Source organism: Gekko japonicus, unplaced genomic scaffold, assembly GCF_001447785.1.
Source record: "Gekko japonicus isolate JY-2015 unplaced genomic scaffold, Gekko_japonicus_V1.1 scaffold457, whole genome shotgun sequence".
In the NCBI taxonomy this organism is placed as follows: Eukaryota; Metazoa; Chordata; class Lepidosauria; order Squamata; family Gekkonidae; genus Gekko; species Gekko japonicus.
This window is the reverse complement of record NW_015164196.1, coordinates 619,172-638,823: the sequence shown is the minus strand read 5'-3', so window position 1 is coordinate 638,823 and position 19,652 is coordinate 619,172. Positions and strand designations below refer to the sequence as shown.

Here is a 19,652-nt window from a genome sequence, read left to right as displayed (position 1 = left end):
AACCGCTCTGTCAGGAAGTTCTTCCTAATGTTTAGCCGAAAACTCTTCTGATTTAATTTCAACCCGTTGGTTCTGGTCTGACCTTGTGGACCTTCTTCTTCTTATATTCTTATATTCTAGCAGTAGAATAGGAGGGAGGGCTTGTTTTGATTTTTTTTTTTTTCTTTTGCATGCACCAGTGGAAAAGGCTGACATTGTGCTCCATCTTCCATCCACAGAGAAAGGAAAATTTGTCGGGCAGGATATGACTCTTTAACCTATAGGGAAAAGATCCCTTATAAGGCAGGCCGCTGCTTTCCTGGCAACTGGCAGGTGCCCCTATGGAGTCTGCCATTTGATCCGCCTTACTCCCCGAGGTGGCGACAAAACTCAGACACAAACATTCAGTTACACAATCTTTCATGCAAAAACCCAGTGTGCAAATACTTTCCCATAGATTGCCTGCTCTGTCGGCCTTGCAGACGCGCTACTAAATTTAGAAGGCAGCAAAAACTTCTAGGAGCCTGAAGCAGGGGAGGAGGGATAAGAACTCACCTCAGCTGGCAGTTGAGTCTCAGCCCTCAGCTTCGGTCCTGCTTTTGTCTGCTGCCAAAAATCTCTCCAGGTCTCAGTAGAACCGCCAATTCTGTTAGGAGAATTTTCAAAACTCTAGTATACCTAACTCCCCCCCCCCCTTTCCAAGTTCTATCTGGGAGTGAAAAGATCCACTTAGGGCTTTTTTGCTAACATAGCAGGCAGTTTTTTAAGAATGATTATTCTGATACCAAGGTTCAAAGTTCTTCTTTTGTAGGATAAAACAGGCAAAAGGTCAGGGTCAGGTATTTGGAAAAGAGTTCAACCATTTCTTAAACATGATTTACTCTGCCCTCTTTAGAGTATATTCTATATACCATAAGGAAAACCATATATTTCCATATATATATGCCATACCATATATTCCATACATATATACCATAAGAAAATACCATATATTTCCATAAGGAAAACAAGCCTTTTACACTGCTCCCTGAAAGATAAGAATGGCACCAACCCTTGACTGAGATATGGTCGCTTAGAGATCAGGGGGTTAAAAAACAGATTTATGGGGAGGAGGGGATTAGGGGGGACTATAACATCTTTAAAATGCAGCAAATCAATCCACAAGATAACAGACCAGTCTTCAGGCTCACTAATCAAAGTTATTGCAGAGATCTCAAACCTTTGCTAAATTTTTAATGGTGAAATAAAATTAACACTTATGGAATTCACTTTCACAAAATACAGTAATGGCAGCTGTCTTAAATTACTTCACGGAGGTGCTGGATGAACTCATGAAGTAATCTGTGGCTGCTAGCCCTGATGTCTCTGTGTGGGGGAACCTTCATGACCTTCCGTCAATGTCTGGTTGGCCACTGTGAGAAACAGGATGCTGGCCTATGTGTCTATGGTCTGATCTTGCAGGGTCCTTGTGGTCTGTTACTCATAAAAGAACTTTTAAACTGATATTTTCCCTCCACAAGCTTCAGTTTAAGCGATACTGTTTGAGTCAAACATCAATATATCTAATTCTCAACACAGCCACATCTGTGGATACTTCTATCCAGAGATTGAAGCCATGAACAGACAGAGCAGATCTTTCTATGAGCCTGAGGAAAACCCCCAGTCTTGCAGAAAAATCTGAAATCTGAGGGAAAAAATACATTAGGGGATGAAAAGCCCCCAAAATAATAGAGCCTGGGCCTGCAGCTTTAAATAATGCATGCCCTCAGTGGCAGTTGCTAAGCAACCACATTGGTTTCTGTCGTTAAAAAGAAGTCTGAGGTGGCAGTTCCCTTCCCATGGCTGTTTTGGCCTTTGAGGGAAAACCCGTGATATCCAGATTCTTCATTTTGCCAATTTCTCAGCCTCACACATGGGAATTCTTGTTTTTTTCTTTTGCCTCTTCAGGGCTCGGAACTATGCTGGAGGCTACAAGGAGTGGTCAGAGAAAGAAGGAAAGTGAGGTGTGAAGGGATCCAGGCTCCGTTATGGCAGACTTCAGACTCCAGGAAAGCTGGTGGCTTGCCTTGTCCTGAAGATTCATCAGCTGCTCTTTCCATTCTCTCATGCCAAAATGGGATGTCCAAGATTTTGCTGGGCCCCTTGACTGAACTGCAGAGCCTCCTTGGAGCTAGAGATCACCAGGATTGGTTCTACTTTTCCTGCCCCCCCCTCCCTCCAGAAATTATGCTGGGGACTGCGTAGGCCAAGACTTGGGTATTTTCAGTAGTGGCTCCATTGCTAGGAACACTCCCCGAGGAGGGTGGGCCACCACCTTAAGATATTATGGCGTGTGAAATTCTTCCAATAGATTCAAATGCTTTAAAGACCATAAGATGAAATTCAGTATGTATTGCTCTTTATTATAATTAAACAAGCTCCCTCTTGAGATCAGGGCCCTGCGGGATTTGGTACAATTCGGCAGGGCCTGTGAGACAGAGCTGTTCTGCCGGGCCTTCGGATGAGACGGTGGACATCCAAATCTTTCTCGGCCTCCCCTGTTGACAACGCTGGCCAAATGGATCCAGCTCAAGCTGAGCATCGCTATCGAGGCGAGTCCACCCTCTCTTGTGTTTGGGTTGTGTTTTATGAGAAATATGGTTTTTTAACTACCTGATGATATTGTTACTTTGTGATTTGTAACCCGCTGTGAGCCCACTTGCGGGGAGGTTGGGCTAAAAAAATTAATATGTCTCTGCTGTCACTTGATGTTGATTTTTATTTTAAACATGCTAACATTCTTCCAGTTTGGTATAGTGGTTAAGTGTGCGGACTCTAATCTGGGAGAACCGGGTTTGATTCCCCACTCCTCCACGTGCACTTACTGATGTGACCTTGGGTCAGTCACAAGCTCTGGCACAGCTGTCCTTGGAAAAGAGCAGTTTGTGTCAGAGTTCTCTCAGCCCCACCCACCTCACAGGGTGTCTGTTGTGGGGAGGGGAAGGGAAAGGAGTTTGTAAGCCGCTCTGAGACTCCCTTGGTTAGTGAAGGGCAGGGTATAAAACCAATCTCCTCCTCCTCCCCCTCCTTTTTGGAATTTCTGTACTGTACAACAGGGGACCTGCAAGAGTCAGGGGGGATTCTTCCCAAGTCCACCCAGTCACTGCTTTGCCTCAGTGGCAAGGCACGTCCCTCCCCCATCCCACCCAAATGCAACTGAGCCATGGCCGCACAACATGGCCCCCCACCATTGTCGCCACTGCTGTTGAGTCGCGAACCCGGTGTCGAGCAGAATGGGGCTGAGAGTTGCTGCAGCGAAGCTGGGGAGCGGCACTGGCCTGGCGCTGCACCATTCCTGGCCTGGGCCACCAGTCCCCGTGCAGCTCTCGGCTTCTGCCACCAGGCCCAGCCTGTGCTCTGGGTACAGAGGCAGCTCCCAGCCTGCACTGCCAGTCCCAGCGCCGCTCCATGAATGTGCACGGGTAACCACACCGGGCTGGTGGTGGGAACAGTGAGAAGTCAGGTATCCCAGTGGTAAAGATTGGGGGGGGGGGCATCTGCCTTCCACCATGGTGCCGCCCCACCCCACCCACCTGCAGTTGACTGCCACCTAGTGATGGTGAGGAGGTTGGGAATTGTGGTGCTTATTTTCCATGGGCCCCCGGGAGCCTCACGTGGCTGCTGCTGCTCCCAGCCCTAAAGCTCCTGGCAGCCCAGACAGACCTCATTCCTCTGGTAGTGGCGGCACATGCTCCATGCGGCTTGGCTGTTTTTCCTCTGGATGGGCTGTCGGCAGCGTCCCTCCACCATCCAGATCCTGCAGGGGCCATCCGAATGGGAGGGGCAGTGGAGGTTCTCCCCGCTGGCCGGCCTGCCCGCTCCCACGCCGGCCAGGAACAGAAGGAGCGACGCAGCAGTGTTCCCTCTAAGCTGAGTTAGTGTGAGCTAGCTCACAGTTTTTTAGCCTCCAGCTCACACATTTTAGTCTCAGCTCAGGAAGGATGGCTCCAGGGTAAACTGATTTATGCAGGAACCAAATTGCTCGCTCACAACTTTAATGCCAGGCGCTCACAACACTCCACAGCTTAGAGGGAGCATTGCTACGCAGGGCCAGTGACATGAGGAAGAAGAGGAGGAGGAGGAGGAGGATTTATATATCCCGCCCTTCCAGATTTTTCTCCAAACCTGGAGGAGTGGTCCCATATCGTTACTATTAGAATATAAGGTGTTGCTTACAGACAGGTGAGAAGCGCATTTTAAAAGTGAAAAAAGGAAGGGTAGCTTCGGAGTATCTATGAGCCACGCATCCATCTGTCTCAGCATCGTCTACTCGGCTGGGGCTGTGCAGGCTCTCAGGCAGGCAAATGTCTTTCCCACTCACCACCTGCTACCTGAGAGCTTCTTAAACCAGAAATGCCAGGACAATTAGACCTTCTTCATTCACAGTATGTGGTCCACTGCTGAGCTATGGGCCTACCCAGGACCAGCAGTAGGTTTAGAACAGATAAAAAGAGAAGTACTTCTTCACCCAAAGAGTAATTAACATGTGGAATTCACTGCCAGAAGAAGTGGTGGTGGCTACAAGCATAGACAGCTTTAAGAGGGGACTGGAAAAACATATGGAGCAAAGGAAAAACATATGGAGCTATTAGCCACAAGGTATAGATGGTGGTTAAGTTAAGCCATGGTGGCTCAGTGGTTAAGATGCTGAACTGCAGACTGGAAGGCCCAGTAGTTCAGCAGTTTGAGACACGAGTGTTGCGTGATGGAGTGAGCTCCCATCTCTGGCCCCAGCTCCTGCCAACCGAGCAGTTTGAAAGCAAGAAATTGCAAGTAAATAGGTACCACTTCAGTGGGAAGGTAACAGCGTTCCATGCACCTTGGTGTCTAGTTACGCCAGCCACATGACCACAGAGATGTCTTCAGACAGCACTGGCTCTTCGGCTTGGAAATTGAGATGAGCACCACACCCTAGAGTCGAATTCGACTGGCTTTCAAGCAAGGAAAACCATTACTATAGATAGAGCACTGTGTCTGGGGCACGGATGCTCTGTATTCTTGGTGCTTGGGGGGCCACAGCGGGAGGGCTTCTGGAGATCTTGCCTGGCTGATGGACCTCCTGATGACACCTGGGTTTTGGCCACTGTGTGACACAGAGTCCATTGATCTGATCAAGCAATTTCTGCCTGAACCACCTTTTAACGGGGGGGGGGGGGGGGAAAAAAACAAGAAGGGAGGGGCCATGGCTCAGTGGTAGAGCATCTGCTTACCATGTAGAAGGTCCCACGTTCAATCCCCAGCATCTCCCGTTTAAAGGCTGTGAAAGACCTCTGCCTGAGACCTTGGAAAGCCGCTGCCAGTCTTGAGTAGATAATACTGACCTTCATGGACTAACTAGGAATAAGGCTCGCTATGGAAAGAAATCCAACGGGATCTAGTAAGAGGGATGTACTAAAAGGAATGACAGGATTGCTCATTGGAAACAATGGGAGAGACGTGAAGGCCTACTGGAAATAATGGGAGCCTGCCAATTGATTCCCATGGGCTCCATTGAAATACATTACAGCTCAAGAAGAGTTGCAAAGCAAATGTGGAATGGATTTCCCAGTAAGATCTCTGGTCTCAAACGCACTGTTCTGGAAGTGGAATGACAGACCCCAGAGTGGAATGACAGCCCCTGGGGGAGGCAGCAGTGTTCTTGGGCTCCTAGTACTAACATAAAGCTGAGTCAGAGTAGTCAAGCTAGTCCAGTATCAGTAGCGAACACCAGGTGGCAATACTCTGAAGTCAGAGATCGAGAGGTCATTCCCGGCTTTTGTTTCTGAGAGCCTTTGATCGGGGAGGACCAAAAGGATTGAACTGGAGCCCTTCTGTATGCAGAGTAAGCTGTACTCTGTCACTGAGGGCCAAGCTAGACATCACATCATCCACAGGTCCAACCTGTGAGTACCGACCGGACACCATTTTAGAGCTGTACTCAGCCAATGAAAAATGCCGCAATCCGCAGTGCTCTTGTCCCCCCCACTCCACCGGAGCATCTTTTCAAGTGTCAAAACAGCTGCCGGTGCCATAAAGTCTAGTTTGGCCCTAAACTACAGACATTTTTGATGAACACAGGAAACTTCATCTACCCAGCTCAACTATAATTCCAGCTAGTCTGCATCATTTTCTCTGATGGGCAACAGAGAAAAGGTATTTCCCCACATCCTTGAGAAGATAGCAAGGTTTGAACCTGGGACCTTCCACAGGCAATGTGGATGCACTGCTGCTGAGCCAGGACCCCTCCTGGATAGATAAGTGTGGAGAATCTAAAAGGAGCCCAGATTAGCCACATGCTGATTCCCCAGGCACCCCTCTTATGAGGAATGGGGGACCAGCACAGAAGCCGGCCTGGGAGAAGTGCTGGAAGACAAGCAGGCCAATGGCACCAAAGAGCACTAGCTGAGCCAACATACCTCCGTCTATTCCAAACCGTGCCATTTGGGGCTGCTGCTGTTCCTTGGCATCCATTGCTTGTGTAGTTGCCCTCCTGGGTAGCAGATGTTGCCTGGTAGCAGCAATGCCCTCTTCTCCTTCTGAGGGAGGCAGGGGCAGTTCCCAGCCTATACTCCTGAGAAAGAAGAAGAGTTGGTTCTTATGCCCCACTTTTCACTACCTGAGGGAGTCTCAGAGCAGCTTATAATCGCCTTCCATCCCTCTCCCCACAACAGACACCCTGTGAGGCAGGTGGGGCTGGGAGAGCTCTGAGAGAACTGCCACTGGCCCAAGGTCAACCAGCTGGCTGCATTTGGAGGAGTGGGGAATCAAACCCGGTTTTTCAGATTAAAGCCCGCCGCTCTTAACCACTACACTAACTGGGAAGAGCAACTGATGCCCGCCCAAGCCACATCATGGATGATGAGAGGGAAAAGGAGGAGGCTAAGGTGGGGCGTAACTGCAAGGATGGGACAGACCTAGAGGAGGATAAATCCCCCGAGGTGAAATTGGGGAAAGGGTAGCTGAAAGCCATTTCCTGGGCTAGGTGGGCTGAACAAAAGTGACTTATCAAGAGTGGTGGGTGTGCTGGCCCCAGTCAGCGTTATCTGTAGTTTAGTAAAACTGCTCTGTATCTTTAAGACTTGTTGCACCTGGGAATTGGAGTCCACAGTTAGGGGTCCCAGAAGCTTCCCTCTGACTGGCTCATTAAGAGTAATTTCCTGAGCTCAGAGGCGCAAAGATAGGAGTTTTATTGGTCTTTTCCGTTTCTTTGTCCATCAACCCTTACTGCAAGGAGAGGGGACGCCCATCTCTTTCTCACCACGGCTATAGAACTGACCTAGATCACAAGATGTAACTTTCCACCCAGCTATCTGGTTGAATGTGAGTAAATGATCTTCTGAATGCGTGTGAAGTTAAATAAAGATGATTTAAGCTCTCCTCAGTGGCCGTGCATTGACTCACACCTAGAGAGCGTTGGCTTAGCACAGCTTGCGCTGGACAGGACAGTGGGTCTTCAGCAACTACTTGGGGATGCTGGACCCAGGCCTGATATGAGGATGGTTCTGAAGCAGAAAGGCAGCTGAATGGGAACTGCAGCTGATGACACACACCCCCCCCCCAAGGTGGGGAGAATTTCATACAATAGAAACAAAATAGTGCACACATCTCAGAAGTGGGAGAAAGTTTGCAACTGTGGATATATTTACATTTAGTTGACTTCCCACCATTCAAAAAGATACCTTTACACATCTGCTATTTTGACATTTATTGCTTTACAACTGTTGACCTTATATAAACCTTGCACATCGTCATCATGTTACATGTTAATTTGTTGTTCAGCCCATCTAGAAGTTTGAACCTTCCCTACATTTAGCTGCGAATGCAAGATGGATGGTTATGGGGAAGGGCTGCCAAATGTTAGACCTTGGAGGACTTTTGTCAGATTTCATACACCTTGCATTTCTTCATCGATTCTAAATTGAAAAGTGCACCATAACTGCTGTGATGACTTTGAATTTTAGATGCTGAGGAAAACGATCCCACGAATAGCCCCAAAATGTTTCTGGTGTAGAAACTTTCTCCTGCCCAAATGGAAATATAGTCAAAAATGATTTTGGGTTATGGTAGTGGCATAGCAAATACAATTTCTCTCCCTACCTAAACAGCTTCAGGAATCCAGAAGAGGAGTGAGGAATGATGGCTCTTTCACCTGAGTTGGATTTGGTCCACCAATCCTACCTAAAGTTTTCAAAGCAAGTTCCAACCAACATTGACCACCAGAGGTCAGCACACCCTCATGGCTCCATCTGACACACAAAACCATTGTTTATTGCTTTGGTAATACACAATAGTAATAGTAATATACTTTATTGTCATTGTACAATTAAGATGCAATCATTTCGGCGATCTACAACAATATTCATATACACTCACACAACCATTCACAACTATCTCATAACTCAAGGTTCACATAGCAACTTAAAACCACTGTCACTCAAATTCCAATTTCATACAGCATTTAAGGCAGTAATAGCTCTCGAATAAAAACTATTTTTTAATCTGTTTGTCCTTGTTTTAATTGTCCTATATCTTCTGCCCGAAGGCAGCAGTTCAAACAGGGAATGTCCAGGGTGTGACAAATCCTGCAGAATGTTCTTTGCTTTTTTCAAACATCGAGAACTATACAATTCCTCCAGGAATGGGAGGGGGCAGCCAATGATCTTCTGGGCTGTGATGATAACTCTCTGGAGTGCTTTCCTATCCACAGCCGTACAACTGGCAAACCAGGCACAGACACAGTATGTTAAAATGCTCTCTATTGAGCAGCGATAGAAGGACATCAATGTTTTCTCACTCAAATTATTTTTCTTTAAAAGTCTGAGAAAAAAGAGCCTCTGCTGGGCCTTCTTCACCAGAGCCATGGTGTTAGCGCTCCAGGTCAAGTTTTGCTCAAAAGTCACTTCCAAAAACTTAAAAGTAGCCACCCTCTCCACACGTTCTCCTCCAATGACCAGTGGCTGAATGTCCATTTTATTCCTCCAGACTCATCATTCCCAGAGATGAGCCCCACCACAGTGGTGTCATCAGCAAACTTGATGATGGTGTTACTGGGGTGGTTGGAGATACAGTCCTGCGTGTAGAGGGTATAGAGCAGGGGGCTCAACACACAGCCTTGTGGAGAACCAGTATTAAGGATAAGGGCTGTGGACATGTATGTGAATAGATGGCTTTTTGCATTAAATATCTCAGTTAATGAGACACACAGCATACATTTCACAAGATACTGAAGAGAGGTGGGGGAGGTGATGTGAACTTTTAGGGCCCAGCTGGTGACTAACCAGAAAAGAGATCTTAGGGTTACAGTGACTAAGTCAGTGAAAATGTCAGCTCCGCGTGAGTCAGCAGCAGTGGGGAAAGCTCTAATTTCACGCTAGGGATTGCTAGGAAAATGCATCAGCTGGCCTTATCCCGCTCTTGTATAGACCTATGGCATTTCTGCCATTTGGAACACTGCATACAAACGTCTGGTCACCGTTTTCCGCAGGAAGTGGAGGAGGGCTATTGTTGCATGCCCTGATTGCAGGCTAATTCAAAGGCATCTGTGTGGTTACTGCAGGAAAACAGAATGCTGGAATAAGTAGACTTTTGGTGTGATGCAGCCAAGCTCTTGTGTTCTGAAGGATAGCAAGGCTTGTGCACCGTTGAATAGCTCAGAAAATAAGGAACGTCACATCACGTCTGTGCAGAGAAACCCAACAGGCGAGATGGACCAATGAACATAAGAAGAGCCCTGATGGATCAGACCAGTGGTCCACCTAGCCCAGCATCCTGTCTCACAGTGGCCAACCATTTCCTCCAGTGGTCCAAAAACAGGGCATAGAGGGTTTCCTTGGTGTGACAGCTGTCTATGTTCTTGTTCAGGACAAAAATTTTACCCTCTTGGCTTTTTGCCAGAGTGGAGGGTTCCCAAACAAAATAGAATAAGATGTGCCTTGCTGGATCAGACCATTGGTCCATCTAGTCCCAGCATCCTGTATCACACAGCGGCCAATATGTTGCTCTGGAGGGCCAACAAACAGGGCAGAGAGGCCAAAGCCTGCCCCTGATATTGCCTACTTTCTCTGGTATGCAAAGGCTTCCTTACATCACCCATGACTAGTAGCCACAGATGGGACTTCTCTGCCATGAGTCTCTCTAATCCATTTTTAAAACCATCTATGCTCATGGCCATCACTACTTTCACAATTTAATCCCTCGCAGATTAACCAAGAAGTGTTTCCTTTTGTTCCTCCTAATTTATTGTCCATGAACTTCATGGCATGCACCAAATTCTAGCATTATGAGTGAGGGAGGAAAGGTTTTTCTCTATCCACTTTCCCCACTTAGTGCATAATTGTATAAAGCTTTATCGTTTCCCCTCTCCCCAGGCATCTTTTTTTCTAAACTGAAACATCCCCAAACCCTTTTGCCTGTCTAATTGGGAAGGTGCTCCAATCAGCGTTCCCTCTAAGATGAGTTAGTGTGAGCTAGCTCACAGTTTTTTTAGCCTCTGGCTCACACACTTTTTGTCTTAGCTCAGGAAGGATAGCTTCACAGCAAACTAATTTATGCAGTAGCCAAATCAGTTGCTCACAACTTTAATGCCAGTAGCTTACAAAGCAGAATTTATGCTCACAAGACTCCACAGCTTAGAGGGAGCATTGGCTCCAATTAAGCTTCCCGGCTGCCCTCTTCTGCACTTAGTAATTTTGACCTGTATGTGATTACACAACAATCAAAAGCCATCTGTGTGGGCTGCTTAGATAAATTCCAAACTCAGACAGTATGGCTGCAATCTGAGACATGCTTAACCTGGGAGTAAGTCCTTTGCATACAGTGTGATTTGCTTTTGAGTAGACCTGTTAAGGATTGCTCCTTCAGTAAGCATTCTGAAGCAGATCTTTCCACTCAGGATCTTACTCTGGTCTACTCAATGGGGCCTACTCCCAAGAAAGCGTTCTTAGGGTTGTGCTGTAAATCCAGCATGTCTGAATGAATGTCCCATGACGTGGTGATAGTTTTAAAAAGCATTTTAACATTACAGCCTCCTATCCTTGAAATAATGCATATGAACACACCTTTTCAGTACAAAAGGAATAGTTTCAGGAACAACCCCAACCCCATAGCAATCAAGATTTTAATGGCCTGAATTTGCCATCTGGGCCTGCTGCCAGACTGAAGGCTTCCCAAACCAGATTGAATCCCACCTGGTGAATCCTTGCACATGAATGTGAATGCACACATCCTGCATCTGGAACTGAATAGGTCATGTGCTTAATGAGCAGGTTGCTGGATTCCAGGCCACCATTAAGTTTAATTTGCTGCTTTTTGGGAAGAATGTGGGAAGGAAATCTACACCTGCTCAGATACTCAAAGATGACACACCGTGATTATCTGTTCTCTCCCGCTCTCCCCAACAGTGTGCGGACGTTCTGTTCAACATGCTGACTTACAACAATGAGACGCTGCTTAGATAATTCCAATCCGGGACATCAAAAACCTGGTTTCATACAACTCAGTCTTGAATCAGAACCTTAACATGCTTTGGTTCTGTAGGACCCTCCCTAATTATGAGTTGTTTCATTCCATTCTGCCTACCAGGTAAAATTTGGCTTTTAAAAAAATAAATAAATTGGGGCTGCAAGTTAAACAGCCATGGACTGAAGGCTGGTGAAATGTGGTGTAACTGCAATTCCAAAGAAACTGGTGGTGCAATCCTAAACGGAGTTACACCCTTATTAAATCCATGGAGATGAATGAGCTTCAGTAGGTGTGTTTCTGTTTAGGATTGTTAATGTGAAATACGAAGTAGGAAGCCCTTGACTTAAAGCTCTCAGGGGGACAGCCATTTTCTCTCAGCCTCACAAGCCTCCCTCTGCAAGTACGGAAGATGGGGACAATAATGTTCTACCCAAGAGGGTTGTTGTAAAATTATTATAATATAGTGTATCTGCAGTGCTCTGAAAAAAACACAGTACAAATACCATATATGTGCTAAACATTTCGTAAGCCCTAGCTAAACACCTAGGAGATCAACTTTTATTTGGGACCAACACTCCCTCTAAGCCAGGGGTGGCCAAACTTGCTTAACATAACAGCCACATAGAATGAACGTCAGATATTTGAGAGCCGCAAGACATGAATAAATATCACACACACGTTTTTATTGAAAAACATGCAAATTTGCTTTTTATTAACATTAAATTAGGCTGTGTGAAAGAGCTGCGTGCGGCTCCCGAGCTGCAGTTTGGCCACCCCTGCTCTAAGCCGTGGAGTCTTGTGAGGAAAAATTCTACTTTCTGAGCTACTGGCATTAAAGTTGTGAGCGAGTGATTTCGCTACTGCATAGGTTAGTTTGCTCTGAAGCCATCCTTCCTGAGCTAAGACAAAAATGTGTGAACTGGAGGCTAAAAAACTGTGAGCTAGCTCACACTAACTCAGCTTAGAGGGAACACGGTTTGGGACTATACTACTGGTAAAAAAAAAACCTGAATGCAAAAATATATTCCTCCAAGTAGAAAACTAGCACATGGGTTTTGGTGTCAGGGACTCTAATCTGGGAGAACTGGGTTTGATTCCCCACACCTCCACATGCAGCTGTTGTGTGACATTGGGTCAGTTACAAGTTCTCTCAGAGCTGTTCTCTCAAGGGCAGTTCTGGGGAGAGCTCTCTCAGCCCCCCACCTACCTCACAGGGTGTCTGTTGTGGGGAGAGGAAGGGAAAGGAGTTGTAAGCCACTCTGACACTCAGAGTGAAGGGAGGGGTATAAAACCAATCTCCTCTTCTTCTTCACCATCTTGACCAGCTACCTTTTTGGGTTCAGGCAGGGAAAATATTTTGTCCCATTCTGGAATATGATATGAGCAGCGCCCCCTCCACCTGAAGCAGCACACCCTAGTCACGGCCTAATCACACCCACCACAACTCCTCAAACACCACTGGCTTCTTCTGTCCTCCTGGAAAGCTCCTCCAGCAACCGCCGCCGCTTTCCCAGCCAGGAGGCGCCAAGAGAGCCATGGGCGTGGCCGAATGTTTTCCTCCCGCCGACGTCTTGCGTAGCTACACCTGTGCAGGGGCGGGGAAAGGGCAGCGACGGGCAGCTCGGGAAGCCAATCGGGAGCGGCCGCCTTCTCACCTGCGCCCTGCGCTCTGCGCTCTCGGGGTGGCTCAGTTGTACCAAGGAGACCCGACGGGACAGGAGATGGCGGAGACTTGGTGCTGGCTCTGGGTGTTGTTCTGCGTCGCATCCTGTGAGTTGGGAATGAGGCCGGGGGCGGGGTATAGAAACAATGGCATGAGGAGAAGAAAAACTGTAAAGGGGGGGGGGGGATAGAAAAGAAGGAAAAATATGAAGGGGGAGAAGAAGAGAAGGGAGGCAACGAGAAAAATAGAAAAAAGGGGGGTCGCAAACAGAAATCGAGACGATCCTGAAAGCAGGAGTGGTAAACGAATGCAGAAGGGGTTACGGGAAAGAGGGGGGGGTTTAAAAAGTAGGAAGGGGGGGGGAGGAGAGGGCAGAAGCCACCATTGCCCTAGACGGGAAGAAGGTCTTTGGAGGGGGAGGGGTGCAAAGGAGCTTCCCTGTGGAGCGCACTAGGGGTATGTGTGAGAAAGGGGAATAGGTGGTCGGTGGTGTATCTTTCGGGGGGGCCTTCCTCCTCTAGGGTGTGTTGGGGGTCACTTACCAGGCCAGCGGTTTACTTTTCTTGTCCGACAATCTTTAACTCAGTGCAGTATATGAAAGCCAAGCAAATACTGCACTTCTTAACTAACAGCAGAGCAAGTGATTGAAAGTGGAAATGGTTGAAGTGCCTGCAGAAGCTGCCCCCTGGCGCAGTCGCCAACATCTTGTTTTTTCCAAACAATGTGAGAGAACGTTCCCCAATTGTATGTTATAAAGAGCAAGAGTCTAGTAGCATCGTAAAGACTAACAAAATTTGAAGAAGTGAGCGGTGACTCGCAGAAGCTCATACCCTCTCCCACAAATTTTGTTAGTCTTTAAGGTGCCACAAGCTCATACCCTCTCCCACAAATTTTGTTAGTCTTTAAGGTGCCACTGGATTCTTGCTCTTTTCTACTGCTACAAACAGACGAACATGGCTACAGATCTTGATCTCCGTATAAGAACAAAGTTGGAGTCCAATCGCACCTTAAAGACTAAAGGTGCCACTGGATTCAAATTTTGTTCTGCTGCCTCAGACCAGCATGGCTACCCACCTGAATGTATGGTATAAGTTAACCGAGAGCTATCAGCTCTTCATTTTGGCTTTAGTACATTCTCTTGTTTGTGAGAGTTTTGGGCAAACCCGTACAGGCTTTCTGAAGGGAAAACCAAACGTTTCAAGTATGCTTCTGTTGTCTGCATCTCTCTGCTTGTCAAGCTGTTGTCTAAAATGTTTTCTTTTTTTCAACTTATCAAAGCAGTTTCTGTTTGATGTCAGCTTACTAGAGCTGCTTATTGACCCAGTTGTCCAGTACTTTGACTTCAGATAAGCAGAGAGTTTACACAGCATTGCTATGTGGATTCATAGAACTAGAAAGGTAGTTTGAAAAGGACTTTCATTTCTAGGTTTATAGATGTCCTGCAATGACTCCAGTGGAAAAGAGTGATTTTTTCTTAAACTGTTTCCTTGTTGAAAACTTGCTCAGTACACTGACTCTGCTGGTTTGTTTTAATAGAAATCTCCGTTTCCTTACATGAAGTCTTTCCCAATGTGGGGTTAGCTAGTATTTGCCAATTCTCAAAGTTAATGTGTTGGATTTTGAAGCTGTTTGAGAGAAGATAGCCTTTTTAGTCTTGGCTTCCAGTTCTGCACAAACAGGCCACTTCTCTTAAGCAACTGCTAACTTCACAACCTGGAGTTGCAGGTCTAGGTTACTTATATATAAAGTGTACATATATAAAACTTTTCTTAGAACTTAATCAGATGTTGGCGATTTTTCCAGAGTATTTTTTTAAAAAATTTTTTGGACACGCTGCAAGCTAGATTTGGCAGTTGTTGTTCTCATGAGCCCGAAACCTGTGCTGCTTTTGCCTCTAGATAGTGGAGAAAGGGTTTTTCAGAGGGCAGTGGATAAACCAAAGGCAAGCAGGATCGTGTTTCTGTACCCTTTTAAGCCACACCTCGGGATTACATGAATGAGAGCTGGCAGACTGCCCCATACCTCGATCTATTGATGCCAAGCTGTCCAAACAGGTCTGCATTGGATGAGGATTCTAGAAGTCTAGTAAATAATGTTTTTGTTCTTAGGACGTGATACCCATTATCTGCAGGCTTAGAGGTCTCTTATCTGCCTTAGTGGTTCTGTGCAGAGAGGGGCAGTTCCTGAGGAGCATGGGAGGGGCAAGCAGAGACAGTATTGTTATGGTCCTATAAACTCTGGCTACATGGCCCAGACTGGCTCCAATATTTTGGGGGCTTATCAGGCAAGGAAACCCTAGTCCTTACTTCTCAGTCCAGACAAGACAAGATAAAGAGGGCAAACTTTCCTGTCATCTTAAATGGTCATTTTTACATATATTTTTTTAATCCCACCTTCTCTTCAAGAAGTCCAGGGCAGCGTATGTGGTTTTCACCTTCTCCGTTTTATCTTCATAATAGCCCTGTGAGAGTGAGAGAGTATGATTTGCTGAAGGGCATCTGCTAAGCTTCATAGTTGTGCAGGGCATGGAACTAGAGTCTAATTTCGGTGGCAAGGTGCCTACTGATGTGTTTCCGGGTTCCTGCTTGCATGCCTCCCAGTCCCAGCCCATTTCCTCCCATGCTCCTTCCTTATCTCCTTTCACATTTCCTCTTCTGTCACTCTTCCCTTCGTCATCTTCCCTTTGGCTGGTTGTCTCCCAAAGTAGCAGGAAAGGCACAAAACAATGCAGCTGGCAGGCGTGTAATAAATAAATGGAAAGGCACACGGGCCTCACCTGCAGGTTTATAAACTGCTCTCAGACTTGCCAAGCTGGGGAAGAAATACAAAGGAAGGTGGTGGTTTGGCCTGACAGTGTTAGAATGGTGGTTAGTGGGCATTTGGGCCCAGTAGGAGCCAGACAGACCTTTCTAGGTATGGGATATGATGGATAAAAATACACGTCATAGGTATGATCTGAATCTTCACCCCAACTCTGTAAAGTAGGTTAGTCCCATTTCTCTTCCTCCCTCAATGAATAGCAGTAGCCTCTATGGGGTGGTTCTTAAGTTCCTGTAATGTCAGGGCTTTGGCACTCCTAAGAACATAAGAGAAGCCAATGTTGGATCAGGCGAATGGCCCATTCAGTCCAGCACTCTGTCACATAGTGGCCAAAAATACCAGGTGCCATCAGGAGGTCCAGCACTGGGGCCAGGACACTTGAAGTCCTCCCACTGTTGCCCACCCCCCCAAGCACCAAGAATACAGAGCATCACTTGCCCCAGACTGAGAGTTCCCATCTATACCTTGTGGCTAATAGCCACCGATGGACTTCTGCTCCATATGCTTATCTAATTCCCTCTTGAAGCCGTCCATGCTTGTAGCCGCCACCACCTCCTGTGGCAGTGAATTCCATGTGTTAATTATTCTTTGGGCAAATAAGCGCTTCCTTTGATCTGTTCTAACTCGACCGTTCAGCAATTTTATTGAATGCCCACGAGTTCTTGTATTGTGAGAAAGGGAGAAAAGTACTTATTTCTCTACCTGCTCTATCCCATGCATAATCTTATAAACCTCGATCATGTCACCCGTCCTGATGACAGAGAAACTTCCAGGAACACAGCAGCAGCTCCTGACTCCAGTATTTCCCAGCATCCAATATATGCTAAATTCAGAATTACAGTAAATGCTTCTACACACTGATCTAGTATGCTGGATCCCTCCATCCTGTGTCTGTGGACCATCTTAAAATGACCTACAGGTTCACTACCATTTTGTGTCGAATGCCTCTTCTGAATTCCCCTGCTCTTTCAAGGCTTTAGGCAAAATACTTCCTTTTCAAACAAACAAAAAGGGGTTAAGAGGACAAAAAGGAGGCTTCTTTTCAAACAGGATCTTCTGGAAATACTACTTGAATATTCTGAACTGGTTTCCCTGGAATTCATTCATCCCTTTGGCCACACCCTTGGAATAGTGAGTTAACAATGTTGTCCTGGAAGTTCTTGCCCTTTGTTTGGGGGAGGAAGAGAGGCTGAACCTGTCTGCCTTAGTGGCGAGCTGTATGTGGAGGAATGTTCCAAAATGCAGTTCTCCATCTACATTCTGAAGTGGCACAGTGCAGTTTGTCACTGTGTATCCTGGCAATGAATCAGCCCAGTTTCTGGAAGGTGCTCTGGAAGCTTGGCAACTGTGGGTGGCAGGTACCAACTCCAAGTTTTTGAAAGAGGAGAGAGCACAATCCATCCCCTTCCTCTGTGCTGGAGAGTCCCTAGTGAACTGAGAGAGCTCCCTTTTCGTGTTCGCTCCCTGGGCATAAGAGGGGTTCCTCTAGTCTGCCTACAGACCCACTGGAGTACCTTAGGTGGTGGTGGAAAGTGTCTGTCAAGTCACAGCCGTCTTATGGTGGTGACCCCTGAGGGTTTTCAAGGCAAGAGACATTCAGAGCTGGTTTACCATTGCTTCCCTCTGCATAGCGTCGCTGGACTTTTCTTGGTCATCACCTGTTTAAGTACTAACCTGCTTAGCTTCTGAATTCTGATGAGATCAGGCGAGTCTGGGCCATCCTGGTCAGGGCAGCATACCCTTAATGTATACCAGTTCATGAAAGCTTATGCCACACACAAAAATTCCCCTGTCTCTTTCCACCTCCTTCTCTTTCTTTTGTTGTTTCGGGGTATGTCAGATTTTAGATTATAGCTAGTTCAAATGCTACCAGTGATGTTTTTGCTAGATAGATCCAGGTGGATAGCCATATTGGTCTGAAGCAGTAGAATGAAATTTGAGTCCAGTGGCCCCTTTATGACCAACAGAGTTTTATTCAAGGTATAAGCCTTCGTGTGCAAGCACACTTCTTCAGATACAGTGGAAGAGAATTTCCTCAGTCATTACATATAGAGTTTTTTTTAAACTTCTTGCTCATTTTATCCAACTTGGAGGCCAGTTTAAGAGTAAGTCCTATACTGGAGGTGTCAGCTGCATCTGCTTGCCTATGGGTAGTTTTGCATGGATCCCCATGACTGATGCCCGCAGGGTGCTTGTTGTTGTGAAGGCCACTTCCTGTAAATCGGATCTCTGCCCGGTCATGGTTGGTTAAATGATCTCGTGGAAAGGTGAGAGGCCCTTTAGCAAAGCTTATTATGTGCTTTGTTTAAGGGATGTTTCCTCAACAGCTGAAAGAAGCTTTAATTAGATCTCTTCTTAAACTTTCTTTAGCTAAAGGATATGGGCAATTGTAGACTTCTGCCGAGTCTCCTTTCTTTGGGCGAGTGGACAACAATGTGGCAAATGAAGTTCAGCGTAAGTGTAAGGTGATGCACACTGGGACAAAAAATTCCAACTTCAAAGTGTAGGCTAATGGGGTCTGAACTTGTTGAGACTGAGAGGAAAAAAGATCTTGGGTCACAGTGGATACTTCACAGTTACCAGTCCGTGGGGATTATTAGTGGAAAGCTCAATGAAAAAGGCAAAATCTATGTTAGGGATTATTAGGAAAGGGATTGAGAATGAAATGGCTAATATTGTAATACCCCTGTATAGAGCTATGGTGCGGCCTCATTTGGAATGCTGTGTACAGTTCTGGTCACTGTATCTCTGATGTTGCAGAGCTGGAGAAAGTACAGAGGAGGGCAACCAAGATGAATAGGCGGTTGGAGCACCTTCCAGCTTGGTATAGTGGTTAAGAGCAGCAGACTCTAATCTGGAGAACCAGGTTTGATTCCCCATTCCTTCACATGCAGCCAGCTGGGTGACCTTGGGCCAGTCACAGTCCTCTCAGAGCTCTCTCAGCCCCACCTGCCTCACAAGGTGTTTGTTGTGGGGAGAGGAATGGAAGACGATTGTAAGCCACTCTGAGACTCCTTCAGATAGTGAAGAGCAGGGTATAAAAACCAACTCTTCTTCCCTCTGAAGAAAGGCTGAAGAGTCTGGGACTTTTCAGTTTAGAAAAGAGATGGCATAATATAGGTTTCTAACATTTTGTGTGAATTTGGAGTGAGTTGACAAAGAGAACTTTTTCTTCCTCTCCCAAAATACTAGAATTCGAGGGTGTCCAATGAAGCTAATGGGCAGTAGGCCTCGCCGATCTCCTTCTTCCCCTTCCCCCTGGCTCCGGCGGTCTCCTCCACTGCCACGATCTTTTCCTCCTCCCCCCCCCCGCGGCAAGGCCTGAGCATCTTCCTACCGCCAGCCCGCCGCACAGTTCCCAGAGCGTTCCCTGCGCATGCGCAGGAAAGGCTCTTACTTTTGGGAGGATTTAAATATCGCCCCTTTTCTTTTTTCAACTTTTTAGATTTTTGTGCACACCTGGGGACTGCCCCAAGTGTGCAGGAAAATCTCCCTGCCCCCCAGGTGCCCCCGATGTGTGGATTTAGATATCCGCATGCAGGGGGCGCCTTCGCTATTAGTATATAGACAAGGGGGGACCCGCGATACTCGCGGGGGAGGGGGGAGAAGAGCTCCGTCTCCTCCATCCCCCCCATCTCCCCGCGGCGGCGGCGAGGCCGTTTTCCCCCCCCCTGCCTGCCGGCTCCGGGGAGGAGGAGGAGGCGGCGGAGGC

General features: G+C 46.9%; 2 protein-coding genes across 2 annotated transcripts in view; both read left to right on the top strand.

The window, feature by feature from the left end:
• Positions 1 to 2,741, top strand: part of TSTD1 (thiosulfate sulfurtransferase (rhodanese)-like domain containing 1) — an 11,207-nt gene extending 8,466 nt beyond the window's left edge. Inside the window, exon 4 of the mRNA XM_015408360.1 lies at positions 1,927 to 2,741. Within this exon, the coding sequence (XP_015263846.1) occupies positions 1,927 to 1,981 (55 nt within the window). The 3' untranslated portion in view covers positions 1,982 to 2,741. The remainder of the gene's footprint in view (positions 1 to 1,926) is intronic.
• Positions 2,742 to 13,162: 10,421 nt separating this feature from the next.
• Positions 13,163 to 19,652, top strand: part of F11R (F11 receptor) — a 51,495-nt gene continuing 45,005 nt past the window's right edge. Inside the window, exon 1 of the mRNA XM_015408345.1 lies at positions 13,163 to 13,227. Within this exon, the coding sequence (XP_015263831.1) occupies positions 13,179 to 13,227 (49 nt within the window). The 5' untranslated portion in view covers positions 13,163 to 13,178. The remainder of the gene's footprint in view (positions 13,228 to 19,652) is intronic.